A 23754-nucleotide genomic window follows, 5' to 3' on the forward strand; every position below is an offset into this window, starting at 1 on the left:
TCAGTGATCAGAGCACAGATCCCTGATATTTGGAAAATAGTCCTTTTTGCTTACCATGGCCCTCACAAGTTGCATGCACACTGTTCCAGGAACACATGCACAGCTGTCTACCCTCGAGTTGGGGGATGGGTAGCTGATTCTGTGCTGAGAGCTAGAATGACCGAAATTAACCACAATTTATTGTCCAAGCCTTCCCTTGGAGGTTGCAAGCCTTTGGTATCTTCCAGAGTTCCAAAATAATTACATTAGGTAGAGTCTGCCAGTGCAATTGTTGTCTAGATAGGGATACAGATTCCTGGTATATCCTACTCCATCATCTTCTGAGAATCCTCCAGCCTGGATTCATTCTTGGCTTCTTTCTTTCTCTCATACTAATCAATCCACATCAATTTTGCTTGTAAATGTCATCCTTTTATCTGCAAAATATATCTAAAGATTGACTACTTTTTTTTTTTTTTTTTGAGACAGGGTCTCACTCTGTCGCCCAACCTGGAGTGCAGCGGTGAGATCTTGGATCACTGTAGCTTCAACCTGCCCAGCATCCTGAGTAGCTGGGACAAAGGGGTGTGCCATCATGCTTGGCTATGATCACTTTTCACTACCTCCAGAACTACCACTCTGGTCCCAGCCAGTATCACTTCTCATCTCAATTATAGGTTGGTGCAAAAGTAGTTTGCATTACATTAAAAGTAATGGCAAAACTGCAATTACTTTTGCACAACATATATTATTGTAGCCTGCTAACTGACACCTGTTTCTGCTCTTGTCCCCTTGTCTGTTCTCAACCCAGCATCTGAATGATCCTTATAATAATCAGATCATCTTTTTGTGTAAAACCTTCCTTCTCTCTGAAGTCAGAGTCCTCACAGGGCACCTACTTGGCTCCCTTCCCTTCCCTTTCTGTCCTCTTCAACTATTCTTTCTTCCTTTTGCTCACTTCACTTCAGCTGTATTGGGTCCCCTTGCTGATCCTTTAACTAGTCAGGCATACATCCTCTTGAGGGTGTTGAATTTCTTTTGACTAGAAGGCTCTTCCCCCAGGCATTGCCACAACTCACTTCTACTTTTGGGTTTTTGCTCATATGTCACTTTTTTAGTGAGTCCTTATCTGACCACTCAATCTGAATTGGCAGCTCTCCCTGCCATATAATCTCTGTCTCTGGTTAATTTAACTCCTTAGCCTTCAGCATCATCTACACGTATGGTATACTATTTTATTTTTTTCTCTCTCCTCTGTAATATAAGATCCATAAAAACAGGGACTTTGCCTTTATTCACTACTGGACCCAGGCACCTAAAATTGTGCTATCGTATAATAGTGCTCATTTAGTATTTGTTGTGTGATTGAACTAATGAGTGGAGTGCTTGGGTTATCCTGGTATCAATGCTTAGTATTTATGTATACCTTATCTAATTTCAGTGAAGTAGAGGCAATAAAACATCTAGTAGGCAAATCTGGAAGAGAGATTTGAGTGAAGCTGTAGGAGTTTTCATACCTTAGAAAGAGTGTAAACAATCTGAAGAGAAAAGGACTAGGGATGGGATCTTGGAAACACCCACCTGTAAGGGTTGACCAGAGAGCAGCACTGTCCTAAGACTTTGCCAACTGGGAACAAAAGACCTATGCTTTAAAGGTCCTCATATGGTCTTCCTCCAAAAGCTACACCCCTGCCCATAGAGTGAAGACTTTGTGGGGGCCAAGGTGACTAGTCTACCTGGTCTCTTTCTAGATCAATCTTTGAATATTTGATCCTAGAATTTCCTGCCCATGTGTCCCTTCACAACTCTCTTCTCTGATTCTCTCCTCTCTTGACTGTACAACACATATGGGATCCCCTGTGTTTAAGGGATGGCCAAGGAGCAGCTGTTTGCAGTCATGTGACCAGAGCTGTAGGCTTTATATATGTGTGCATATGAAGTCCTTCGTAGTATAAAGTGGAGCTAAAGGAGGAAAGAGAAAAGGAGTTGGCTGCAGACAAGGGGAAGGGGTATGGACTTTCCTTCCTGTGTCCCTACATAACATTAAGGGAGCCTGAGAACTCAAAAATAGAACTTGGCCTTTCAGGTTGTTATTAGTCAAGATAGGAGGAGGGAATAATAATTTAACAGCTTGATTTAGAACTTTAAAAAATATTTAGACACATGGTATGTAGGCTTCCATTTGTATTCTTGTCCCAGGCTCCTTGAAAATGAGGGTTGAGCCTGCAAGGGGGAATTGAAAGGGAGTAGCCAGAGAGGGAAAAGATAAATTCAAGGTAGAGTTTCAAGAAGGGAGTGATTAACAGTGTCAGATGCTTCAGTGGCATCAAGTCCTATGAAGAGAGAAATGTATCCATTGGATTCTACAAGCGGAATTTAGTAAAATTTCAGTTGAGTGGGGATGGATGCCAAACTTTGATAGGAGGAGGAGTACTTGAGAAATTAGAAAGTGGAGACAGAGTATAAAAGATTTCTTATCTAGAAACTTACCTGAGAAAGGAAGGAACTGGAGCAGTAGCTGGAAGGGTATGCAGGATTATGGAAGAGGACTTTTCCTTTGTTTTTGTTTTTGAGACAGGATCTTGCTCTGTCACCCAGGCTTGAGTGCAGTGGCAGGATCACGGCTCACTGTAACCTCCTGGGCTCAAGTGATCCTCCCACCTCAGCCTCCCAAGTAACTGGGACTACAGGTTTGCACCACCAGGCCCGGCTAAGTTTTTTATTTTTTGTAGAGACAGGGGTTTCCCTATGTTGGCCAGGCTGGTGTGGAGCTCCTGGGCTCAAGTGATCCTCCCGCTTCCCTCTCCCAAAGTGTTGGAATTACAGGCCTGAGCAACCTTGCCCAGTCAACTTTTCTACTTTTAAGACGAGAGGATCTTGCAAATGCTTATATTTTGAGGGAAAGGAGCCCAATGGTAGTAAGAGAAGGTTAAGGAAAAAGGAATAATTGATGGAGCAAGGCCTACGATCAAGTGCTTAAGTCAAGTGCTTAAGTCTTTAAGCCTTTGAAAGGAGGAGGACTATTTGAGGAGGCTTGGGAGTTAGAAGTAGGGCTTGGGATGTTTGGATAGGTGCTGATGCTAAGTCAGTGGGGTGAGATAGCAGGAACATGTCTAATAGTGACTCAGGAGGCTGAGGTGGGAGAATCACCTGAGGCCAGGAGTTCAAGATCAGACTGGGTAACATAGCAATATCTTATCTTTAAAAATAAAAGTTAAAAATAAGAAATACTGACCTGAGCATGGTGGCATATGCCTGTAGTCCCAGCTCCTCAGGAGGCTGAGGGAGAAGGATAGCTTGAGCCCAGGAATTTGAGGCTGCAGTGAGCTGTGATCTCACCTCTGTGATCCAGCCTTGGTGACAAGAGTGAGACCCCAACTCTAAAAATTTTTTTTTTTTGAGACGGAGTCTTGCTCTGCCGCCCAGGCTGGAGTACAGTGGCCGGATCTCAGCTCACTGCAAGCTCCGCCTCCCGGGTTCACGCCATTCTCCTGCCTCAGCCTCCCGAGTAGCTGGGACTACAGGCGCCTGCCACCTCGCCCGGCTAGTTTTTTGTATTTTTAGTAGAGACGGGGTTTCACCGTGTTAGCCAGGATGGTCTCGATCTCCTGACCTCGTGATCCGCCCATCTCGGCCTCCCAAAGTGCTGGGATTACAGGCTTGAGCCACCGCGCCTGGCCTAAAATTTTTTTTCCTTAAACATTGTTTTATAGTAGTTTTTTGGGCTAGTCTTATTTTTCAAACTTGATTTTATACTCCTGGGGAGCAGAGGTTATACCTGTAGCCACTTAGTAAGAACCTGTTATTAGAACTTGCCCAATGGAGGAAAAAAAACCCAAGAACCTGTTTGAAATACAGCCCATAATACGGAGCATAGGCTTCATATGTTGGTTCTGTCCTCACTCAATAGTTGTTATGTAGTGGTGAGTTAAAATTTACAGTTTGAGAAAAGCTCTGATTTCTCAAAAACCTAGAAATAATTTATTATATTCCTTATATGAATGTGTGACATATGGCTTTGGAAGTGATTTGTTTTATTAAGTATTTACTATCTCAGACACATCTATTTGAGCTTAGTGCTTTTTAAATATAATTATATTAATATTGTCTTTTTTCCCCTCCCGCTGGTAGTTCCAAAGAACTACTGGTTCAGATTTTAGCTCTTCCGAAGTTGTGAAAACAGTGAAGGATGCTTAGACTACTTAACATACAAACTGTAAGTAACATTTATTTCTGCTATTATTATATATATTGGGAATAGTTATTTATATTACCTTATATGGTGATAGCATGATGGGACTGTGGAATTTTATTAATTTTTCTTCTTAAGATACAAAGACTTTCTCTTCCATTTTATGTTTATAAGATCAAAAAGGAGGCTAATAGTACTGATCAGTAGGATGAAATTTCTGCTTTTTTTCAGGTATTTCATTTTTCTAGAAGTTTCTGGAAATTCTTTATTGTTTTATTTCCATATCTGTATGATGCCAGCAGGCAAACATAATACAAGGGCATAATATTAATGGAATGATTTATGGGAACTATATACTTTCTCTTCAGATATGCTCGATTTTTCTGCATTCTTTTTGACATGAAAAAATTCTGTTAGTAATAAATCTCCATACTTCCTCTGTATGAAAATTTTCGCATAAATGAAGTCAAATAAAAAGTAACTTTTTAGGAATAATTTACTGCATAAATCCAGATGATGTAGGAAGGGGAAAAAATGTAAGAGGTTAAGAAATTACTTGAAACCATTTGCTATATTGCATCTTGAACTAATATCAAAACAATTGAGGAAAAGTATGATAGAACTAATATCAAAACAATTGAGGAAAGTATGATAAAATAATATCAAAGGCATTCCAAATGGTAACTACTTTAATTTTAAACTACTTTATTTGAAAATATAAGCAATTCAAATCAATCTGTCTTACATACAGTTCCTGGATTCATAGTGTATTCAAAGTGTGAATACAAAATGAGATTGCTGCCATAAGCAAAAGACAGTTCTGATTGTTCAAACAAACAAACCAGATGAGGCAAAGAAGAAGAATGAAATATTTAAGAATCAATAATCTTTTAATTTGTTAAATAGGAAATCGGATTCAACGTTTTCTCAGTCTGGCACATTTTATATATTAAATGAATAAGAGATCTTTAACATTTCTAGAAACTAACATATTTCAGGAATAAAACAACATCTTTATAAAGGGAGAAAGTTACAACTTTTTTTTTTTTTTGAGATGGAATCTCGCTCTGTCGCCAGGCTGGCGTGCAGTGATGCGATCTTGGCTCACTGCAACCTCTGCCTTCTGGGTTCAAGCGATTCTCCTGCCTCAGTCTCCTGAGTAGCTGGGACTACAGGCACACTCCACCACGCCCAGCTAATTTTTGTATTTTTAGTAGAGACGGGGTTTCACCATGTTGGCCAGGATGGTCTCGATCTCTTGACCTCATGATCCGCCTGCCTCGGCCTCCCAAAGTGCTGGAATTACAGGTGTGAGCCACCGTGCCTGGCACAATTATAACATTTTATTTCCTAGAATATGAATATCATAATACTACCTATGTACAATTGCTTGTTAAGAACTTATTCAGTATGTTCATGAACTTGATTACTAACTCTTAAGAGGTAGAATGTTCATTACCGCCCTCTTATGACACAGGGATATAGAAGCCTATCTTCTTTTTCTTAGTTCAGGGTTAAAATTAGATTGCAAAATAAGTTACACTTTATTTCCTTCCTGTAATTTTTAAGATAACTTTTCAAATTCTTCCTCTTTTTAGGGTGTCTGGTTAATCATCTTTAGAAGACTGGATTTCTGGATATCTACTGCACTCCATCTGTATTGACTTTTAAAACATGATAATGCAAACCTATAACACTGGCAACCATCAATGAACCTTTAATTTCATTGATTAATAGCGTTTGAAGCTTCCTCAGGGAATAACAATGACATCAGCAGTGGTTGACAGTGGAGGTACTATTTTGGAGCTTTCCAGCAATGGAGTAGAAAATCAAGAGGTTAGGCATTCAATGAATTACATTTCTATTTTCTTCATAGAAATTTGTGCATGAACTAATTTTGAAATTAATAGGAAACATATTTGAGAGTAGAAATGTACAAAGCATGAAATTATACATGTACATGTCGTGTACCCTTATAATTTAGGTAATAGAAGGTCAAGGAAGGTACTGCAGGGCTCACGTGAATTGTTGGAACATACATATATTAGAATGAACTTGGAGGGAGGAAACAAATGGAAAGAACACTATAATATTAGTTGAGACTTAAATTTAAATCCCTGATAAAACGCATTGTCTTGGATTATGATGTAGGTATATACCTAAATTAGATTCATTCTAAGTTAGAGTTTTGTATGTGCTTTACTTTACTTATTATCTTTGTTTCTTGATTATTTTATATCTTAATCAGTGTGGAGATCTATTGTATTTTAATCTCATATCAACACTTATGAATTTAGATAGTCAGAAAATGAATTCAGGTTTTGAAATTTTATGCATGTAGAATTTTGAATCATTAGCATATTTGGTTATTTTGTTATTGATAACATTGAAGAATTAGATGAGAATAAAAAATAACAGTACTAGAAATATAGGGGCTTCCAGGTCCTGGCTTCAATTCTCAGCATTCAGTAAAGAGTAAATATTGGGGCCGGAGGCGGTGGCTCACGCCTGTAATCCCAGCACTTTGGGAGGCCGAGGCGGGCGGATCACCAGGTCAGGCATTTGAGACCATCCTGGCTAACACTGCGAAATCCTGTCTCTACTAAAAATATAAAAACTTCGCCGGGCGTGGTGGTGGGCGCCTGTAGTCCCAGCTACTCCGGAGGCTGAGGTAGGAGAATGGAGTGAACCCGGGGGGCGGAGCTTGCAGTGAGCCGAGATCGCGCCACTACATTCCACCCTGGGCGACAGAGCGAGACTCCGTCTCAAAAAAAAAAAAAAAAAAAGAGTGAATATTGGAAGGAGTCTAAATTATAATTCAATAGTGCTGTCATAATAACCGATAATATTTGTTCAGAGCTGAGGTGGGGAAATGGAGAGTTTTCTGTATTTTTTTTTTTTAAAAAATCTGTTTTCTGTATTTTCTGTGAAAGATGCTGCGTTACTCGTGCTTGCTAACAGTATAACGGTATAATGGCATGCTTGAGAAACAAGTTAGGACATCAGTCTCTGTGTTTTGTAGTCTGGATTCTTTTTTTTTTTTTTTTTTGCCTCCTTGGTGTCTGCTCATTTTTCTAAGATCCAGATCAGCTGTGGGCAAATTCACTGGGAATAGGATAGTGAAGGTCTTCCTTTTCTTTTCTCAGTGGACTCAAAAACTCTTGTGTGTCTTTTGTATTCAAATCCAAAACTGGTGCAAAGTCCATTAAGAGAAGCCACAGCTACAGAACATACTTTCTTCTCATAGTCAATGTCTTATTTCTTCCCTCCAGATTCACTTTCTGTATGATCACCTCCAGGAATGACTCACCGAAGACATTAGGGATTGGGGAACTGCCATCCCCTCCTAGATTACCCAGACCAAACATTGCTTTTTCCTCGAATGCTTTCTCCTGCCATATAGTTTTGCTCTGTTTTAACCCTGTGAGGGGAGCCACCAAAAACAACAGGCAGAATATCTTTACCTTGTGTTGATTAAAAGGTATAATTAATATGGGGGAAATGAGGACAAACAGTTTGTTTCTGGAATACTTCTTATATTTTTCTTCTTTACATGGAACTTCAGTGTTCACAGCCAGGAGAACTTATTATTGTGGAAGAAAGAATCTCATAAATGAAATGACTTTACCAAGTTATTATTGACTAGTGATTTATGTGGTAGTCTTATAGGGTGATCACATTTTATAAAGTAAGTCAGAAGAAGACTATATCCTTAATGAGCATGTCAGGTAGTATGGCCAATATACAATTGGAAACTGAAGCAGTACTATTTAATGGAGCATCAAAAAGCAGCTGGGTTCCCTGGCATGTGCATATAGTCCCAGCTACTCTAAAGGCTGAGGTGGGAGGCTTACTTGAGCCCAGGAGTTCAGGTGCAGCTCAAGCAAGATAGTAGGGCAAACTATTGTGGGGAGTTTTTTGTTTATGCTATGTAAGTGGCCACTTATTTTCATTCATGTTTTCCTTTGACAAATATTAATTCACCACTTAACTGTCTTATCAACTACTTTTCTAGGCACTAGGGATAAATATTTCATAAATGTTATGAAAAACAATTCAGGACTAGAGCTGGATAGAGAACTTGGTAGGGAGTACTTTAATTAGGGCAGCCAAGGAAGGCTTCACCAAAATGGTGAAGTTTAGTTTAGAGCTAAATGAAGTGAGGGGTGGGGCAATAGAAATATCTAGGGGAAGAGAATTGCAGGAAGGGAGAAAAGCCACTAATGCTGGAAACATGGTTTGATTTTACAAAGGGAGATTTGAGGATGGTGGTATTTGAAAGATAGATTTTTGTCTTGGGAGCAGCTTTTCAGGAATGTTTCATTCATATATATATAAAATAGTATATGTATAATAGTATATATATTTTATAATGTAGAATGGGATGAAAACTGACCTGTCAAAATTTTGTCAGGTCAAAAATCAGAGTCCCAGAACCTGAAGAAAAAAATAAATATTTAAAAAGTGGTAGGTGTCTGGAGTTTTATTATCACTATTTTTAGGCTTTCTTTGTAACTTTTCCCCTGATTATAAAAGTAATACATTTAGTACAATTAGGATTATTCTATTTCTGAAAATGTCACAAAATAGTAAACTATAATGAGTATAGTTGCAAAAATTATTTTTCAAAATAATAAATATATAAAATGTAGACATATATTTAAAAATGCAAACTACCAAATATGACTTAAATATATTCTGATAATTTAATAATTTGATATTAAGAGAAGTATTGGGCCTGGTGTGGTGGCTCATACCTGTAACCCCTACACTTTGGGAGGCCAAGGCAGGATGATCACTTGAGGACAGGAGTTCAAGACCAGCCTAAGCCGCACAGGAGACCCCCATTTCTATATTTGGGAGACTAAGGCAGGTGGCTTTCTTGAGCTCAGGACTTCAAGACTAGCCTGGGCACTGTGGCAAAACCCTGTCTCTACAAAAAAAAAATACAAAACACTAGCCAGGCATGGTGGGATGCACCTGTAGTCCCAGGTACTTGGGAGGCTGAAGTGGGAGGATTGCTTGAGCCTGGGAGGTAGAGGTTGCAGTGAGCCATAATGGTGCCACTGCACTCCAGCCTGGGTGACAAACCAACAAACAAAAACAATGAAAAAACAAAAAAGCAAAACGAAAAAACTAGCAGTCAAATCTAGCAGTTTATAAATGGTAGAATGCCATAACCAATTTTTTAAAAAATCCCATGAAGGTAACTTTAATGAATCAAGTAATTCACCATATCAACAGAGTGAAAGAGAAAAATTAGATGATTATATCAGCAGTTACAGAAAACCCATTTGCCAAAATTTAACACCTATTAATTATACAAACTCTCTAAACGAGCAATAAAGGGCAATTTTCTCAGCCTGGTGAAGTGAATCGTGAAAAACCCACAGCCAACATCATACTTAATGGTTGAGAGCAAGGCAAGGATGTCTGTCCTAACCACCTTTATTCAGCATTGCACTGGCAACATTACTACAAGGCAGCAAGAAAAATAAAAGACTCACAGCTTTGAGAAGAAGTAGTAAAACTGTCTTTATTTCTAGATGATATAACTGTGTACCTAGAAATTCCTAAGAAATCGACACAACTATTAGAACTAATAAATTTAGAATAGCCAGAGGATATGAGGTGAGTGTATAAGAATCAATTATTTATATACACTAGCAATATACAATTGGAAACTGAAGCAGTACTATTTAATGGAGCATCAAAAAGCAGCTGGGTTCCCTGGCATGTGCATATAGTCCCAGCTACTCTAAAGGCTGAGGTGGGAGGCTTACTTGAGTTCAGGTGCAGCTCAGGCAAGATAGTAAACCCTGTCTTAAAAAAAAAAAATAGGGAAAAGTTTAATGAAATATATAAAAGACCTCTGTACAGTGAACTATAAATACTGTTGAGACATATTAAAGACCTGAATAGACAGATGTACCAAGTTTATGGATTGGAAGACATACTGTGGTTAAGAACAAAGTTGAAGGGCTTACACATCTGATTTAAAGACTTTCTATAAAGCGGCACTAATTGAGGCAGTGTGGTATTGGTGTGCCAACAGACGTGTAGATCAATGGAACATTAAATACATATAAAAATGCTCAATGTTATTAACCATCAGGGAAATGTAAATTAAAACCCAAGACGATCCTACTAAACACACAGCACAAGGAAAATTGATGAGAGTAATACCACATGTTGGAAAGGATAAGGAGCAGCTAGACCTCTCATACATTGCTTATAAGAATGTAGGCTGGGCACGGTGGCTTACGCCTGTAATCCCAGCACTTTGGGAAGCCGAGGTGATCACGAGGTATCACGAGGGATCACGAGGTCAGGAGATTGAGACCATCCTGGCTAACGCAGAGAAACCCTGCCTCCACTACAAATAAAAAAATTAGCGGGGCGTGGTGGCGGGCACCTGTAGTCCCAGCAACTCGGGAGGCTGAGGCAGGAGAATGGCGTGAACAGGGAAGACGCAGCTTGCGCCACCGTACTCCAGCCTGGGCGACAGAGCAAGACTTCATCCCCCCCCACCCCCCAAAAAAAGTAAAGTAATATAACCACTTTGGAAAATTATTTGAGTACTTTAAAAATTAAATGTACAATTGCCATATGATCTGGTAATTTGACTCTAAGGTAAATATCGAATGGAATGGAAAGGAAGGGAAGCCAAGACCAGGGATGTTCATAGGAGCATTATAGCCGTATGAAGACAGGCAAATGGATAAGCAATTGATATATCTACAATAGAATTTTCAGCAATAAAGGGAAATGAACTATTGATACATGCAGCAATGTGGATAAATATCAGCAGTAAAGAAGTTGGACACAAAAGAGAACTGTTGATTTCAATATAAAATTTGAGAAAAGGCCGATCTATAGGGATAGAAATCTATAGGGATAGATCAGTGGTTGCCTAGGTCTGTGTGTATGTGTGTGTGTGCATGCACATGTGGTGGTGGGGATTGACGGGTAAAGTAGGTATGAGGGAACCTTCTGGGGTGATGGAAATGTTCTATTTCTTGACTGTGATGGTAGTTAAAGAGATGTTTACATTTGTGAAAATTCATTAGAAAAATAAAAAGATTTTCATCTGGTGAGGCAGATTCTCCAACAAGTTTTATATTTTGCAAATGGATTCCTTTTTAAAGTTGTCAAATTACCCGTTATTGGCTTTATGTTTTTTTGTTTTGTTTTGGTTTGGTTTTTGTACCAATTTTTATTTTTAAATGAAAAAAGTATTTTGATGTTTCTTAGTTATCAGGATCATTGTAAAAAACAATAAACTCAGACATACTGAGAAAATGAAAGTCCATCTTTTGTCTGCTCACCTCTCTCACCAGGTTAATAATTTGAGGTGTATTTTTTCCAGACTTTTAAATGTATATGTAAAATAAATATATAAGTGGAATCAGACAACGGTACTATTCTATGGCTGATTTTCCTCCTCCTTCCACCCCCACTTGTTTGTATCATGAATATTTTTCCAAGCTAGTATATAGCTCTAACTGCCTTAATTGTTTAATGGATGCTGAATAGTTTCTCATTGTATGGATGTTTGTTAGTATGGGTGTATGTTTTCTATCTCTCTCTTTTTTTTTTGGCATTATGAACATCTAGCTTAGGGGACTTGTCTTAAAACTGGGTTTGCGTAGCAAGTGCATCATTATTTATTCTAGTGATGTATTTATTTGGAGTGGTTTCTGGGGTTAAACCATGGAGAGGTAGGGGAGATGAGTCCTCCCTAAAGCCTGCCAAATGGTATTTTTCAGTTTTGATAAGATTTTTGAAGGTGATCTTACTCTACCGCAAAAGAGAAAATGTGGAACAAATTTATGTACTTTTAACGTACTCCTGAATTTTATTATCTTTCTATATATTCCTAAAGTACATTGAGAAAAGGATTACAATACCACCGCTTTCAGTCATTTCATTGTACTTGTCTTTGGAAACTTCTGATACCTGGAGAGCAATGACTGAGTGCATATAAAAGCACTTTCTGGGTAAACATTGCAGCATTGCACTTGTCTTGCCTCTTTAAACTAAGAATCTCTCTCCTTAAATGGAAGTTTCTGAGATCACTGTTAGTACTTAGAGTAGAGTTGCCAGATAAAATACAGGATGTCCAGTTAAATTTGAATTTCAGATAAACAACAAATGACTTTTTACTTTAAGTATGTCCCAAATATTGCATGGGACATTCTTACAGTTATTATTCAGTGTTTCTCTGAAATTCAAATTTAACTGTGTTTCCTGTATTTTTTTTTATTTGCACCCTGGCTTGTAGGGAATTAGCTTGTGCCAAGATCCATGGTGACTTGAGCAACGTAATGCTAAGTAAAATAACCTTTTACATGTGTTATTTTTACTATTTTATTTTTAAGCAAAGACTCCTGGTTTATTCTCTCCTATCCCCTTTTCTCCCATAAAAATAGCTACTCTTCTACACAGTACAAGGCAATAATTATCTGAATAGCTGCATCCAGTGTCCTCTGGTCTCTATCATTTGGCAGAAAAAAGGCTCATGAGCCTCCATAGATGAGCAAATGTTGAACTTATATATACCTGTTAATATTAAGATTTGTTGACTTTATTATTCTTTGAGTCAAGCTACAAATATCTCTATTTAAATGCTACTTTAGTTTATATGAAGCATGTGTTATTGAGGAGGATATAAAAATTGACTACGATATAACTCTTGCTCTCAAATATCCTAATAGCCAGTCAAGGAGTTGTATCTGTAAATAATTATAATATAGGACAATGAACAGCGGCAATATTACGCAAACAACTTGTTCTATAAATACGTAGGATAGAAAAATTAATTCAGATTGGAGGATTATAGAAGATTCCCTGGCACTTGATGAAAAGCCTTTAGTAGATGAAAAGGATTTGGACAGATGTGAAGGCTACAAAATAACATGAACAAAAGTCATGGAAATGTTCACATTTAGGAATTAGAAGCAATGCCACTAATCAATTTATGTTACGTAATGTAGGGAAATAAGGTAGAAAGGTGGTATATTAGTTTCCTGGGGTTGCTGTAAAAAAGTACTGTAAACTAGGTTGCTTAAACAACAGAAATTTATTGTGTTACAGTTCTGGAGGCCAGAATTTAGGAATCAAGGTGTTGATAGAGTTTTTTTTGTTGTTGTTGTTGTTTCTTTTTTTTTTGAGGGCTACGAGGGAGAATCTCTTTAATGCCTGTCTCCTAGCTTCTGGTAGCCTCAGGCATTCCTTGCCTTGTAGATGGTGTTCTCCTTGGGTCTTTCCATCCTTTTCCTTCTCATTTGTGTCTCTCAGAGTCCAAATTTCCCTTTTTTGTAAGGACATAGTCAAATTGGGTTAGGGCTCACCTTAATTATCTTGTCTTAACTTGATCGTCTGCAAAGACCTTATTTCCAGTAAGGTCACATTCACAGAAACTAGGGGTTAAAACTTCATCTTTTTGGGGGACACAATTCAGCGCATGACAGGTGGGTTGGGGTTATATTTCAAAGAGTGTTAAAGCCATTGTTTAATATGTCAAAGTTTCCTTTTAGACAAATGGGGAGTCATTAAAGCTTTTTATGCAAGGAAGTAACACAAACAGTTCTGATTGTGATGTGAAAAGGTGCCCTCTAAAGTTGAGGACAAATAGTAGATTTGAAAACGATTTCTATTGTTAAAATATAATATCAGCTATCACTAATTGAATAACTTACCCTGTGCTGTGTACTTATACTATGCTAAGAACTTTGTGCATGTAAAGTCATGGGACTTTAAAGGGTAGAAATATTATAATCTCTTTTCTAAATATGAAGAAACAAGATTTAAAGAACACAGAGTGGGGAAACAGAGATGTAGATAATTTGTGCCATTTAGATATGTTAAGCTTGAAGTGTTGGCTGAGTATTCCTGTAATGATGTTAAAGTTGGTAGTTTAAAATTTGGTTTTGGAATTCAGAAGATGAGTCAGAGTAGAGGACAAATACTTAGTCATTATCAGCGTAGAGGTGCTTTTGAAACCATAAGAATGGGTGGGCTTACTTGAGAAGGTAGTGTAGAGACACTGAAGATAGAACCTCACTAAGTTGGCTAGACTTGAGTCTATGGAGATGAAAGAAGAGGCAGAGGACACTCTTGAAAATAGAGTGGTAGGGCAGGTGCGGTGGCTCATGCCTGTAATCCCAGCACTTTGGGAGGCTGAGGAGGGTGGATCACCTGAGGTCGGGAGTTTGATACTAGCCTGACCAACATGGAGAAACCCTGTCTCTACTGAAAATACAAAATTAGCTGGGCAGGGTGGCACATGCCTGTAATCCCAGCTACTCGGGAGGCTGAAGCTGAGAATCACTTGAAACCGGGAGACGGAGGTTGCGATGAGTCGAGATCGTGCCATTGCACTCCAGCCTGGGTAACAAGAGTGAAACTCCATCTCAAAAAAAAAAAGAAAGTAGAGTGATAGAGAAAGTTGGAAGAATGAATTTTTTAAATGAGGGTGATAATAAATGTATGAGTCTGTGGCGAGGCAACAGAGATTGAAAACTGAAATGGAATTTGGTTGTTATTAACATTTTGAGGCTGGTTGTGGTAGCCCATGCTTGTAATACCAGCGCTTTGGGAGGCTGAGGCGGGCAGATTTCTTGAGTCCAGGAGTTCGAGACCAGCCTGGGCAACATGGTGAAACCCTGTCTCTACCAAAAATAAAAAAATTAGCCGGGCGTGGTGGCACACGCCTGTAGTCCCAGCTACTCAGGAGGCTGAGGTGGGAGGATGGTTTGAGCCTGGGAGGCAGAGGTTGCAGTGAGCCATGATTGTGCCACTGTGCTCCAGCCTGGGCGACAGAGCTAGACCCTGTCTCAAAAAGAAAAAGCAAAAAAAATATTTTTAGAGAATAGGCCAGGCGCAGTGGCTCACGCCTGTAATCCCAGCACTTTGAGAGGCCGAGGCGGATAGATCACAAGGTCAGGAGATCGAGACCATCCTGGCTAACACGGTGAAACTCTGTCTCTACTAAAAAATACAAAAAATTGAGCCAGGAGAATGGCGTAAACCCGGGAGGCGGAGTTTGCAGTGAGCCGACATCGTGCCACTGCACTCCAGCCTGGGTGATACAGCGAGACTCCGTCTCAAAAAAAAAAAAAAGAGAATAGCTTCAGTGAGGTGGTGGAACATAGATTACAACATATATATAGATGAGTCAAGGAGTTAGACTATTTTTTTGAGAAATGTATACAAGTATGTGTCTCAATCGATCAGTTAAAGTTCAGTTAAAGAACTTCTTTAATTGGACTTGTTGCCTTTTAACTTCAATTAAAGATCAGTTAAAAGTTCAGTTAAAATAAATGAGAGTTTAATTTTTTTCTTTTTTTTAAAATTTTTGAGACTTGTTCTCAGTTGCTGGGCTGGAGTGCAAAGGCATGATCATGGCTTACTGCAGTCTCAACCGCCTGGGTTCAAGCAATCCTCTTGCCTCAGCCTCCCAAGTAGCTAGGACTATGAGCAAGAGCCACAACGCCCGGCTGTTAATTTATTTTTTATTTTTTGTAGAGACAGAGTCTCCCTATGTTGCCCAGGCTGGTCTTGAACTCTTGGGCTCAAGCAGTCCTCCTGCCTTGGCTCCCAAAGTTTTGGGATTACAGGTGTGAGCCACTGAACCCAGCCTGAATTTTTTTTTTTTTTTTTTTTTTTGAGACTGAGTCTCATTCTGTCAACCAGGCTGGAATGCAGGGGCATGATCCTGTCTCACTGCAACCTCTGCCTTCCGGGTTCAAGCAATTATCATGCCTCAGCCTCCTCAGTAGCTGGGATTACAGGCACATGCAACTATGCCTGGCTGATTTTTGTATTTTTAGTAGAGACGGGGTTTTACCGTGTTGGCCAGGCTGGTCTCGAACACCTGATCTCAGGTGACCTGCCCACCTCGGCCTCCCAAAGTGTTGGGATTACAGGCGTGAGCCCTGAATTTTTTAATGCAAAATGATTTTAGCTTTTTTATGGTCAAAGAGAAGGAACCATTGAAATATTAAAACCCGGCTGGGTGCTGTTTCCAGAGGTGCTGTTGTTTGGACTTAAGTATTATAATTTCTTTACTTCTCTTTATAGTTTTGCCACCTATGAAAATAGCCCTAAACAATATTTTATTTTGAAAAAATAGTTTACCAAGCTAATTGAGTTAGGAAAGGACAATATTATCATAAATAGATGAAGGCTTCCAGGAGAAGATAGCTGAATAGTCTAGTGTCAGGTTCACTGAGTGTCATGAGCTTGTCTTCAGGTAATCAGTGAGCAATGCCATGAGTTTTTAGAAATGTAAGGCACATCCTGCTCTGGTATCTGGCAGTGCTACAGTATGGTATGGACTAGGTATTGCATATTTGTTCAGCAGGTGTATGGTCACATAAAGAGTGCTGTTTTGTATCTTTTATTTCTAAGCCCATGGTAATCTTCCTCCAACACGTTGTAGATCAAAGCAGAACACATCTGCGGGGTGAAATGTGTTCTTAGCTGATCCAGGCAGCAGGGCAGGTGGAGTGAGTAGGTACATCAAGGCAAGCCAAATATCAATAAAAATCTAGAACGGACATCTGGGCATTCTGTCCTTAAGAACAATGTCAATGGTTATCTTAGTGATGACAGATTCATCATGCTGTCTCAGGAGTCACACTGCTACATTCTGGACTGGTTGCCCTTTAAATCTTGTGCATAGCTAGCATCCTGGAATCTCTCTTCACAGTCTTCCTGAAGATTCCCATTGTTTATCTCCTATGTTGATCTCTTGTATCCTGTATTTGCAATAGTTATCTTTTTAAAAAAATTCACTCTCTTATTGATGGGATACATTTTCCAGTATCTTGTTGAGAAAGGATGCATGAAAGGTAAATGTTTGAGATCTTTCATGTCTGAGAAGATATCTTTATTCTGCTTCTATAAGATGATTTGACTGGGTGAAGAATCCTAGATTGGAAATAATTTTTCTTCATAATTTTGAAGAAATTGCTCAACTGTCATCTTCCTTCTAGTATGACTGTTGAGAAAACTGAAGTCGATGTCCTGATTCTCTATAGTAATCTGTGTTTTTTTTTTCTAGAAGCTTGTAGAATCTTTTCTGTTCCCAATATGAGGATGTTTCACAGTGATATGCCTCAGTGTATGTGTTCCTTAATTTTTTTGCACTACATTTGGTGGGTCCTTTCAAATGGGTAGCTTATATCCTTCAGTCTTAGAAAATTTTATTGATTTACTTCTTTCTTGTTGATTTCTTTCCAAACCTTTTTTTTCCCCTTTTTATTTCTTGTTTTTTCCTTATGATTTATTTTTTTGGAACTCTGTTATTCAGATAGTGGACCTCCTGGAATGGTTGGTCATCTAATATTGCTATCTTTTCTCTCATGTTTTCTATTGCTTTATCTTTTTTTCTCTGGTGCCTGGAGATTGCCTTAATTTTATCTTCCAATCCTTTATTCATTTCAGCTATTGTATCTTTAATTTCCAAGAATTCTTTGACTTGTATTTTAAAATGTTCTTTACTGAATTGTGATCTGTTCTTACTTTATAGTATCTTCTCTCTGTGTGGAATATGAGTATGTATATGTACATTCTGTGTTAGAGGCTTTTCCTTGGATGCTCAGTAATATTTGGCTGTTTGCTCATGATTAAAAGTGATGGATTAAAAAGCTAGTTGGAAACTCCATTTTGGGTAGAGTATGATGCTAGCAGCTGTGCCTATTATGCCTCAAAGATGCTGCTGTTGTTCCCTCTCTGGAAAGTAGCCCATCTCCTGCCGAGGTGGAGGAGGTCTGGTTGCTTAGCATCACGAAGGAGAGAGAAGGTTGAGGAATCAAAGTGCATGTAATTGGTGTTGCTTTCTGTAGATTCTCCACTGTACAGTGTGGTGTTTCTCAGATTTTTTTTTTTTTTTTTTCCTGCCAGACTGATTTGGCTTTGCTGGGTCTGCTAACCTACTCAATACTCATCCAGACACTTTCAGTCTTACAAGATTTTGTTGTTCTTATCTCTTCTTGTTTGTTGCTCTCACCTCTTGTCCTTGTGGGTTTAGGTATAAAATAGTCTTTTACTGTTGTTTTAGTCGGCTTTCATGATTAAGTGAAATTATATGCATGTTTTTAATCTGTCAACTTAATCCTAAAGCACAGATTATTTAAAATGTTTAATTCTATGTCTTACCTCTTGAAACTTGAAAGGATTATTAAAGTTAGCCCTTTTCATCTCTTGTTTTGGTTTTTACATTCATATTTATAATATTTGAAACTCATTATGTGGACTGCTCGAGACTGTATTAGTTCAAGGATTTATAAGTGAATCCAGAATTTGTAAATACAAAGGTTGATTGTTTTTTAAATTTGCTCTTATAGGAAAGTGAAAAGGTTTCTGAATATCCAGCAGTGATTGTGGAGCCAGTTCCAAGTGCCAGATTAGAGCAGGGCTATGCAGCCCAGGTTCTGGTTTATGATGATGAGACTTATATGATGCAAGATGTGGCAGAAGAACAAGAAGTTGAGACCGAGAATGTGGAAACAGGTAGACATCTCATAAAATGTTCATTATTTATAACTTTCTCATTTTGTAAGCTTCAACAATAATATTGCCAGATGAAAAATATACTGAAAAACCTTTTTAATGCTATTTAGTATAGCTTGGAAACCAGTGAAACATCTATGTTTGAGGGAATGTATATAGATATAAAAGTTGTACAGTATAATTCTGTGAGGTGTAGCAGTCTTATATCATGGACCCTATGCACAAAATTACAGCTTCACATAATGATAAAGTTATTTTATTATTTTTTTTCTGAGAGTGTAAATACTAGCTGTTATTTATACAAGTCAATAGGCTAGTATTATGAGGACAACTTTTTAAATTAAAAAAATAAATACGGTATTTTATCATTCTCTAATTGATTATAAGTTTCTTTGAGTTAATATTGATGGAGAAATATGATTTCTTTTCATTAATATCAGCATCTTTGTAGTGTTCTATCAGTTTCCTCTTTCCTTTTTGTCTTCTTAGAGATCTTAGTATTTCAGTCTATTTCTGGTGCGATAGCTTATGTTTAACTGGAGATTAGTATCTATAATTCTTGGAGGAATCTTTTAGTTTTTGCCACTGATTATGAAGAAAATAGAGTATTTTATCAGAAGGACTGTAGTCACTCTTGTATAATAATAAACCTGCAAATGTATCCTTAGCTGTTAATGGAGAAAAAGAATCATTATACTTGTTGTTTAATCCTAGTAAAAATTCTTTACTATTTAGATACATTTTTATAAATGTAGGAAACTTTCATGATTAAAATTTTGAGTATGTGATGTATTTCTGCTTATGAGGTCCAGTGGTACCCCTTAGGGCTACTAGCCTCTTCCAGCTTAAAACTGTTCTGCCTCTAATTGTAGTTTTTGTGGAGCTAAGGGATTGAAAGTTACCTTGCTTTTCAGAGCACTGATGATTGCAGTGCCAGCAAACAAACCCCAGGTGTAGTGGAAACTTCATTTATCAAAATAGGTAGCCAAGCTGGGTGTGGTGTGCACCTGTACTCCCAGCTACTTGGAGACTGAGGCAGGTGGCTCACTCAAGGTCAGGAGCTCAAGTTCAGCCTGGGCAACATAGCAAGACCCCATTTCTAAACAAATAAAAGACCAGGCATCCAAGCACTTCATATGGGCTTTGTGACTGTAGTCTGGAGTGGTATCTGATTTACAGTACATAATACCTATCTTTTTATGAGAATTTGGAGAATTTTCCAGTCTGAAGCTAGAAGTATAGTGGCAGAGATGAATTTTCTTCTTGAGGAAAAGGATAGGTAGAACAGTTAAAAGTATTTTGTAGGATGATGTTTTGGATTATATATTGTAACTGATTTTATTACAAGAGCATAACTAAACAGAACACTAATAGCAGAAGAAAAAAAGTATGGTAGCTTAAGTTAAATGGAAAAAAAGTAGAACCTGTTTGAAATTTCTGGATGATGTTTTGGTCAAAAAATAAGGAAAACTATGATTTTGGTAGCAAATTGGAAACTTTAAAAAAGATAAAAACTATAGCACCAAATTTGCGTAAGTTAGTAAATTAGGATGTTTATCATATTAAAATACCAAAGCAGATTGGCTGAATCTTACTATTGGTATAATTGACTGTAAATGTTTTATTAATTTAGATTAATTCAGGTAAAACCAATTCAGAATAGGAAGCGAATGTAATCTACTTAAGGGATTTTATTTTCTCAGTCTTCTTAAGCTCTCAGGGTAATGATGTCATTGGCTGGGCAGAGATAATAGTGATTATGAAAAGGAGGATATGGGAAGTCTAGATAAAATAACAGTTACTTTTGTGATATGTTTTTTTTTGTAAGTGGTTTTTGAATATTTGATAATAATTTTAAAATTTACTTCAACACAAAAAGAAAATGTAAGCAGATTACTGATATCATTCTAAAATGGTATAAAAGCACCTCAGAAGTTCATTGTGCATGTTCCATCCTGGCTCATGGATTTTTTTTTTTTTTTTTTTTTTTGAGACGTGGTCTTGCTCTGTCGCAAGGCTGGAGTGCAGTGGCGCAATCTCGGCTCACTTTAACCCCCACCTGCCGGGTTCAAATGATTCTCCTGCCTCAGCCTCCCCAGTAGCTGAGACTACAGGCACACGCCACGATGCCCAGCTAATTTTTGTATTTTTTAGTAGAGATGGAGTTTCACCATGTTGGCCAGGATGGTCTCGATCTCTTGACTTCGTGATCTGCCCGCCTCGGCCTCTCAAAGTGCTGGGATTATAGGCACAAGCCACCGTGCCCAGCCTGGCTCATGAATTTTAATGTAACTTTATAAAGATTGTTAATGTTCATAGATTAGTTTTCAAATCAACTAATCTGAACTTAACATTCTTTCTATTAAGAATCAGGCTGAGCGTGGTGGCTCACGCCTGTAATCCCACCACTTTGGGAGGCTGAGGCGGGTGGATCACGAAATCAGGAGATCGAGACCATCCTGCTAACATGGCGAAACCCCATCTCCACTAAAAATACAAAAAATTAGCTGGGCGTGGTGGCATGTGCCTGTAGTCCCAGATACTTGGGAGGCTAAGGCAGGAGACTCGCTTGAACCCAGAAGGTGGAGGTTGCGGTAAACCAAGATAGTGCCACTGCACTCCAGCCTGGGTGACACAGTGAGACTCTATCTCAAAAAACAAACAAACAAGAAAACTAAAAAAAGAATCAAATGCATTTTTAAATGAGTTAAAATCTGATAAAGTTTTCATTCTTCTGACATCTAGGGCGTATACAAATCAATAAAGGTTGGTATGCATATTTCCTTTTAGGTAGTGAATTAGGATTAGGTTCATTTCTTATAAAATTGAAACTCAGATTACAGATACATGCAGGTTTTAAAGAAGAAGCTGACTGGGAAGAAAAGGAATACTTATAAGATGGCAGATTTGATTTGGTGAATTGGGAGAATTGAGATCTCTATAGAATACTTCCCTGTGTATGTCTAGGAAAACTTCATGGAATGCTCCTACATTATAATTTAGATTATGTCAGTGTAAAAAATGTTATAATTATATTTATTGGCTTGTTCTGACAGTTCTCTGCATGTTCTTATTGAAGTGTTTTTTCCCTTTTATTCCTAAATACCCATATGTATGTGTCCATATCATAAACAGTGTTCTACTGTCATTTGGGTTGGAGTACTAAAATCATATTATGATTTTCATGTAGCCCTCTTTATTATTTTGTATATAAAAGAATTTCTCATTTTGTTAGTAGTGATTATGGGCTGTTTCTCCTTTTTGTAGACTAACAGTCTACGTTTCCCTCATAGAGCTTATGTGTAACACTAATGTTCTCTTAAATTGTATAGGAGAGGCCAGGCGCTGTGGCTCACGCCTGTAATCCCAGCACTTTGGGAGGCCGAGGTGGGCAGATCATGAGGTCAGGAGATCGAGACCATCCTGGCTAACATGGTGAAACCCCGTCTCTACTAAAAATACAAAAAATTAGCCGGGCGTGGTGGTAGTCCCAGCTACTCGGGAGGTTGAGGCAGGAGAATGGCATGAACCCGGGAGGCGGAGCTTGCACTGAGCCGAGATCGCGCCACTGCACTCCAGCCTGGGCAACAGAGCGAGACTCCGTCTCAAAAAAAAAAAAAAAAAATTGTATAGGAGAAACCAAATATATTTTGAAACTTTAAAAATAGGCATATTCATCTAAACATATAGTAAATTGATTGTGATAACAATTGCAGATTAGTAATGATAAAGAGACTTTGAAGAAGAGTGATGAAATATAAGTGAAGGATGGTCTTGATTCTGGCAGGTATAAAATATATTCCCCAGTGGCTGCAGACTCCATCAGTTCTAGGGGCCTGCTGGATAGATTGGTATGGTGAATAAGGGGAGGGAAGGAGTTTTTTGGATTCCCTGCAGGAGTTTGTAAGTGTTGATAGAAATCAGTTGATAGAAATCTTCTAAGAACGGACTAGGCTGAGCATGGTGGCTCATGCCTGTAATCCCAGCACTTTCGGAGGCTGATGAGGCGGGTGAATCACGAGGTCAGGAGTTCAAGACCAGCCTCACCAACATGGTAAAACCCTATCTCTACTACAAATACAAAAATTAGCTGGGCGTGGTGGCACACGCCTGTAATCCCAGGCACTCAGGAGGCTGAGGCAGGAGAATTGCTTGAACCCGGGAGACAGAGGCAGTGAGACGAGATGGCACCACTGCATTACAGTGCACACAGCGAGACTCCATCTCAAAAAAAAAAAAAGAAAAAAAAAGACTGGACTAAGGTGACTGAGCTGTTTAGGATTTACCCCTTCATTTTTCACCTTAACAAATACTTGTTACTCTATTTATCCCCTTAACTTTCCAGTTTAGTTTGTGAGAGCAGGTTATGTCTGCATCTGTTATGTGCAAGGTACTGTTTTCAGCATGTTTCTTTTCAGGAGTGATTTAGTTGTGGAGATAAAAATCTATGTTATATTTAAAATACAAAACAGTCAAGAGTCAAATGAGCGTTGTTTACAAATTCAAAGGAATTTTCAGAAGAGGAAAGTTCAATTTACAGGATTAGGGAATTTTTTAGAGAAAGTAAAGGACACATGATAGGATTTAGGTGGACAAATAGGAGGTAGGTGAAATGCACTCTAAACTGAGGGAAATATAATTAATAAATGAGTAGACTATTGAAATTAAATGCTTGTTCAGAAGATCTTGAGTAAATAAGACATTGGCACGAGATTTCATTAAGAGCTATGACTAGATCGTGAATTAAATCTCAACAGTTAGTAATTAGGCATATAAGGAAGCAGAAAGACTTGGAAGGTTTTAAGTAGGAAATACTAGGGGGCCAGTACTTTGGGAGGCAGAGGCAGAGGTGGGAGGATCTCTTCAGGCCAGGAATTCAAGACGAGCCTGGACAATACAGTGAGACTCCATCTCTTAAAAAAAAGTTTAAAAAGTGGCCAGGTATGGTGGCGTGCACCTGTAGTCCTGGCTACTTGAGAGACTGAGGCCAGAGAATCCTTTGAGATTAGGTGTTTGAGGTTACAGTGAGCTATGATCGTAGTACCACTGTGCTCCAGCCTGAG

At 38.4% G+C, this 23754-nt stretch overlaps 1 protein-coding gene across 11 annotated transcripts in view; it reads left to right on the top strand.

The window, feature by feature from the left end:
- ELF2 (E74 like ETS transcription factor 2) overlaps window positions 1-23754 on the top strand; it is a 125525-nt gene that overhangs the window by 44274 nt on the left and 57497 nt on the right. For 4 of the 11 annotated variants that reach the window (XM_009207576.3, XM_009207579.3, XM_003899199.4 and 1 more), the window contains exons 2-4: window positions 4111-4195; window positions 5770-6007; window positions 18526-18691. In XM_009207576.3, the coding sequence (XP_009205840.1) occupies window positions 5936-6007; window positions 18526-18691 (238 nt within the window). In that variant the 5' untranslated portion in view covers window positions 4111-4195; window positions 5770-5935. Of the gene's footprint in view, window positions 1-4110; window positions 4196-5769; window positions 6008-18525; window positions 18692-23754 lie in introns of those variants that run through there. The other 7 variants (XM_009207577.4, XM_017959049.3, XM_031664259.1 and 4 more) reach the window with 4 other exon arrangements.

The sequence above is a fragment of the Papio anubis genome, chromosome 3 (assembly GCF_008728515.1).
Source record: "Papio anubis isolate 15944 chromosome 3, Panubis1.0, whole genome shotgun sequence".
NCBI classification, from domain to species: Eukaryota; Metazoa; Chordata; class Mammalia; order Primates; family Cercopithecidae; genus Papio; species Papio anubis.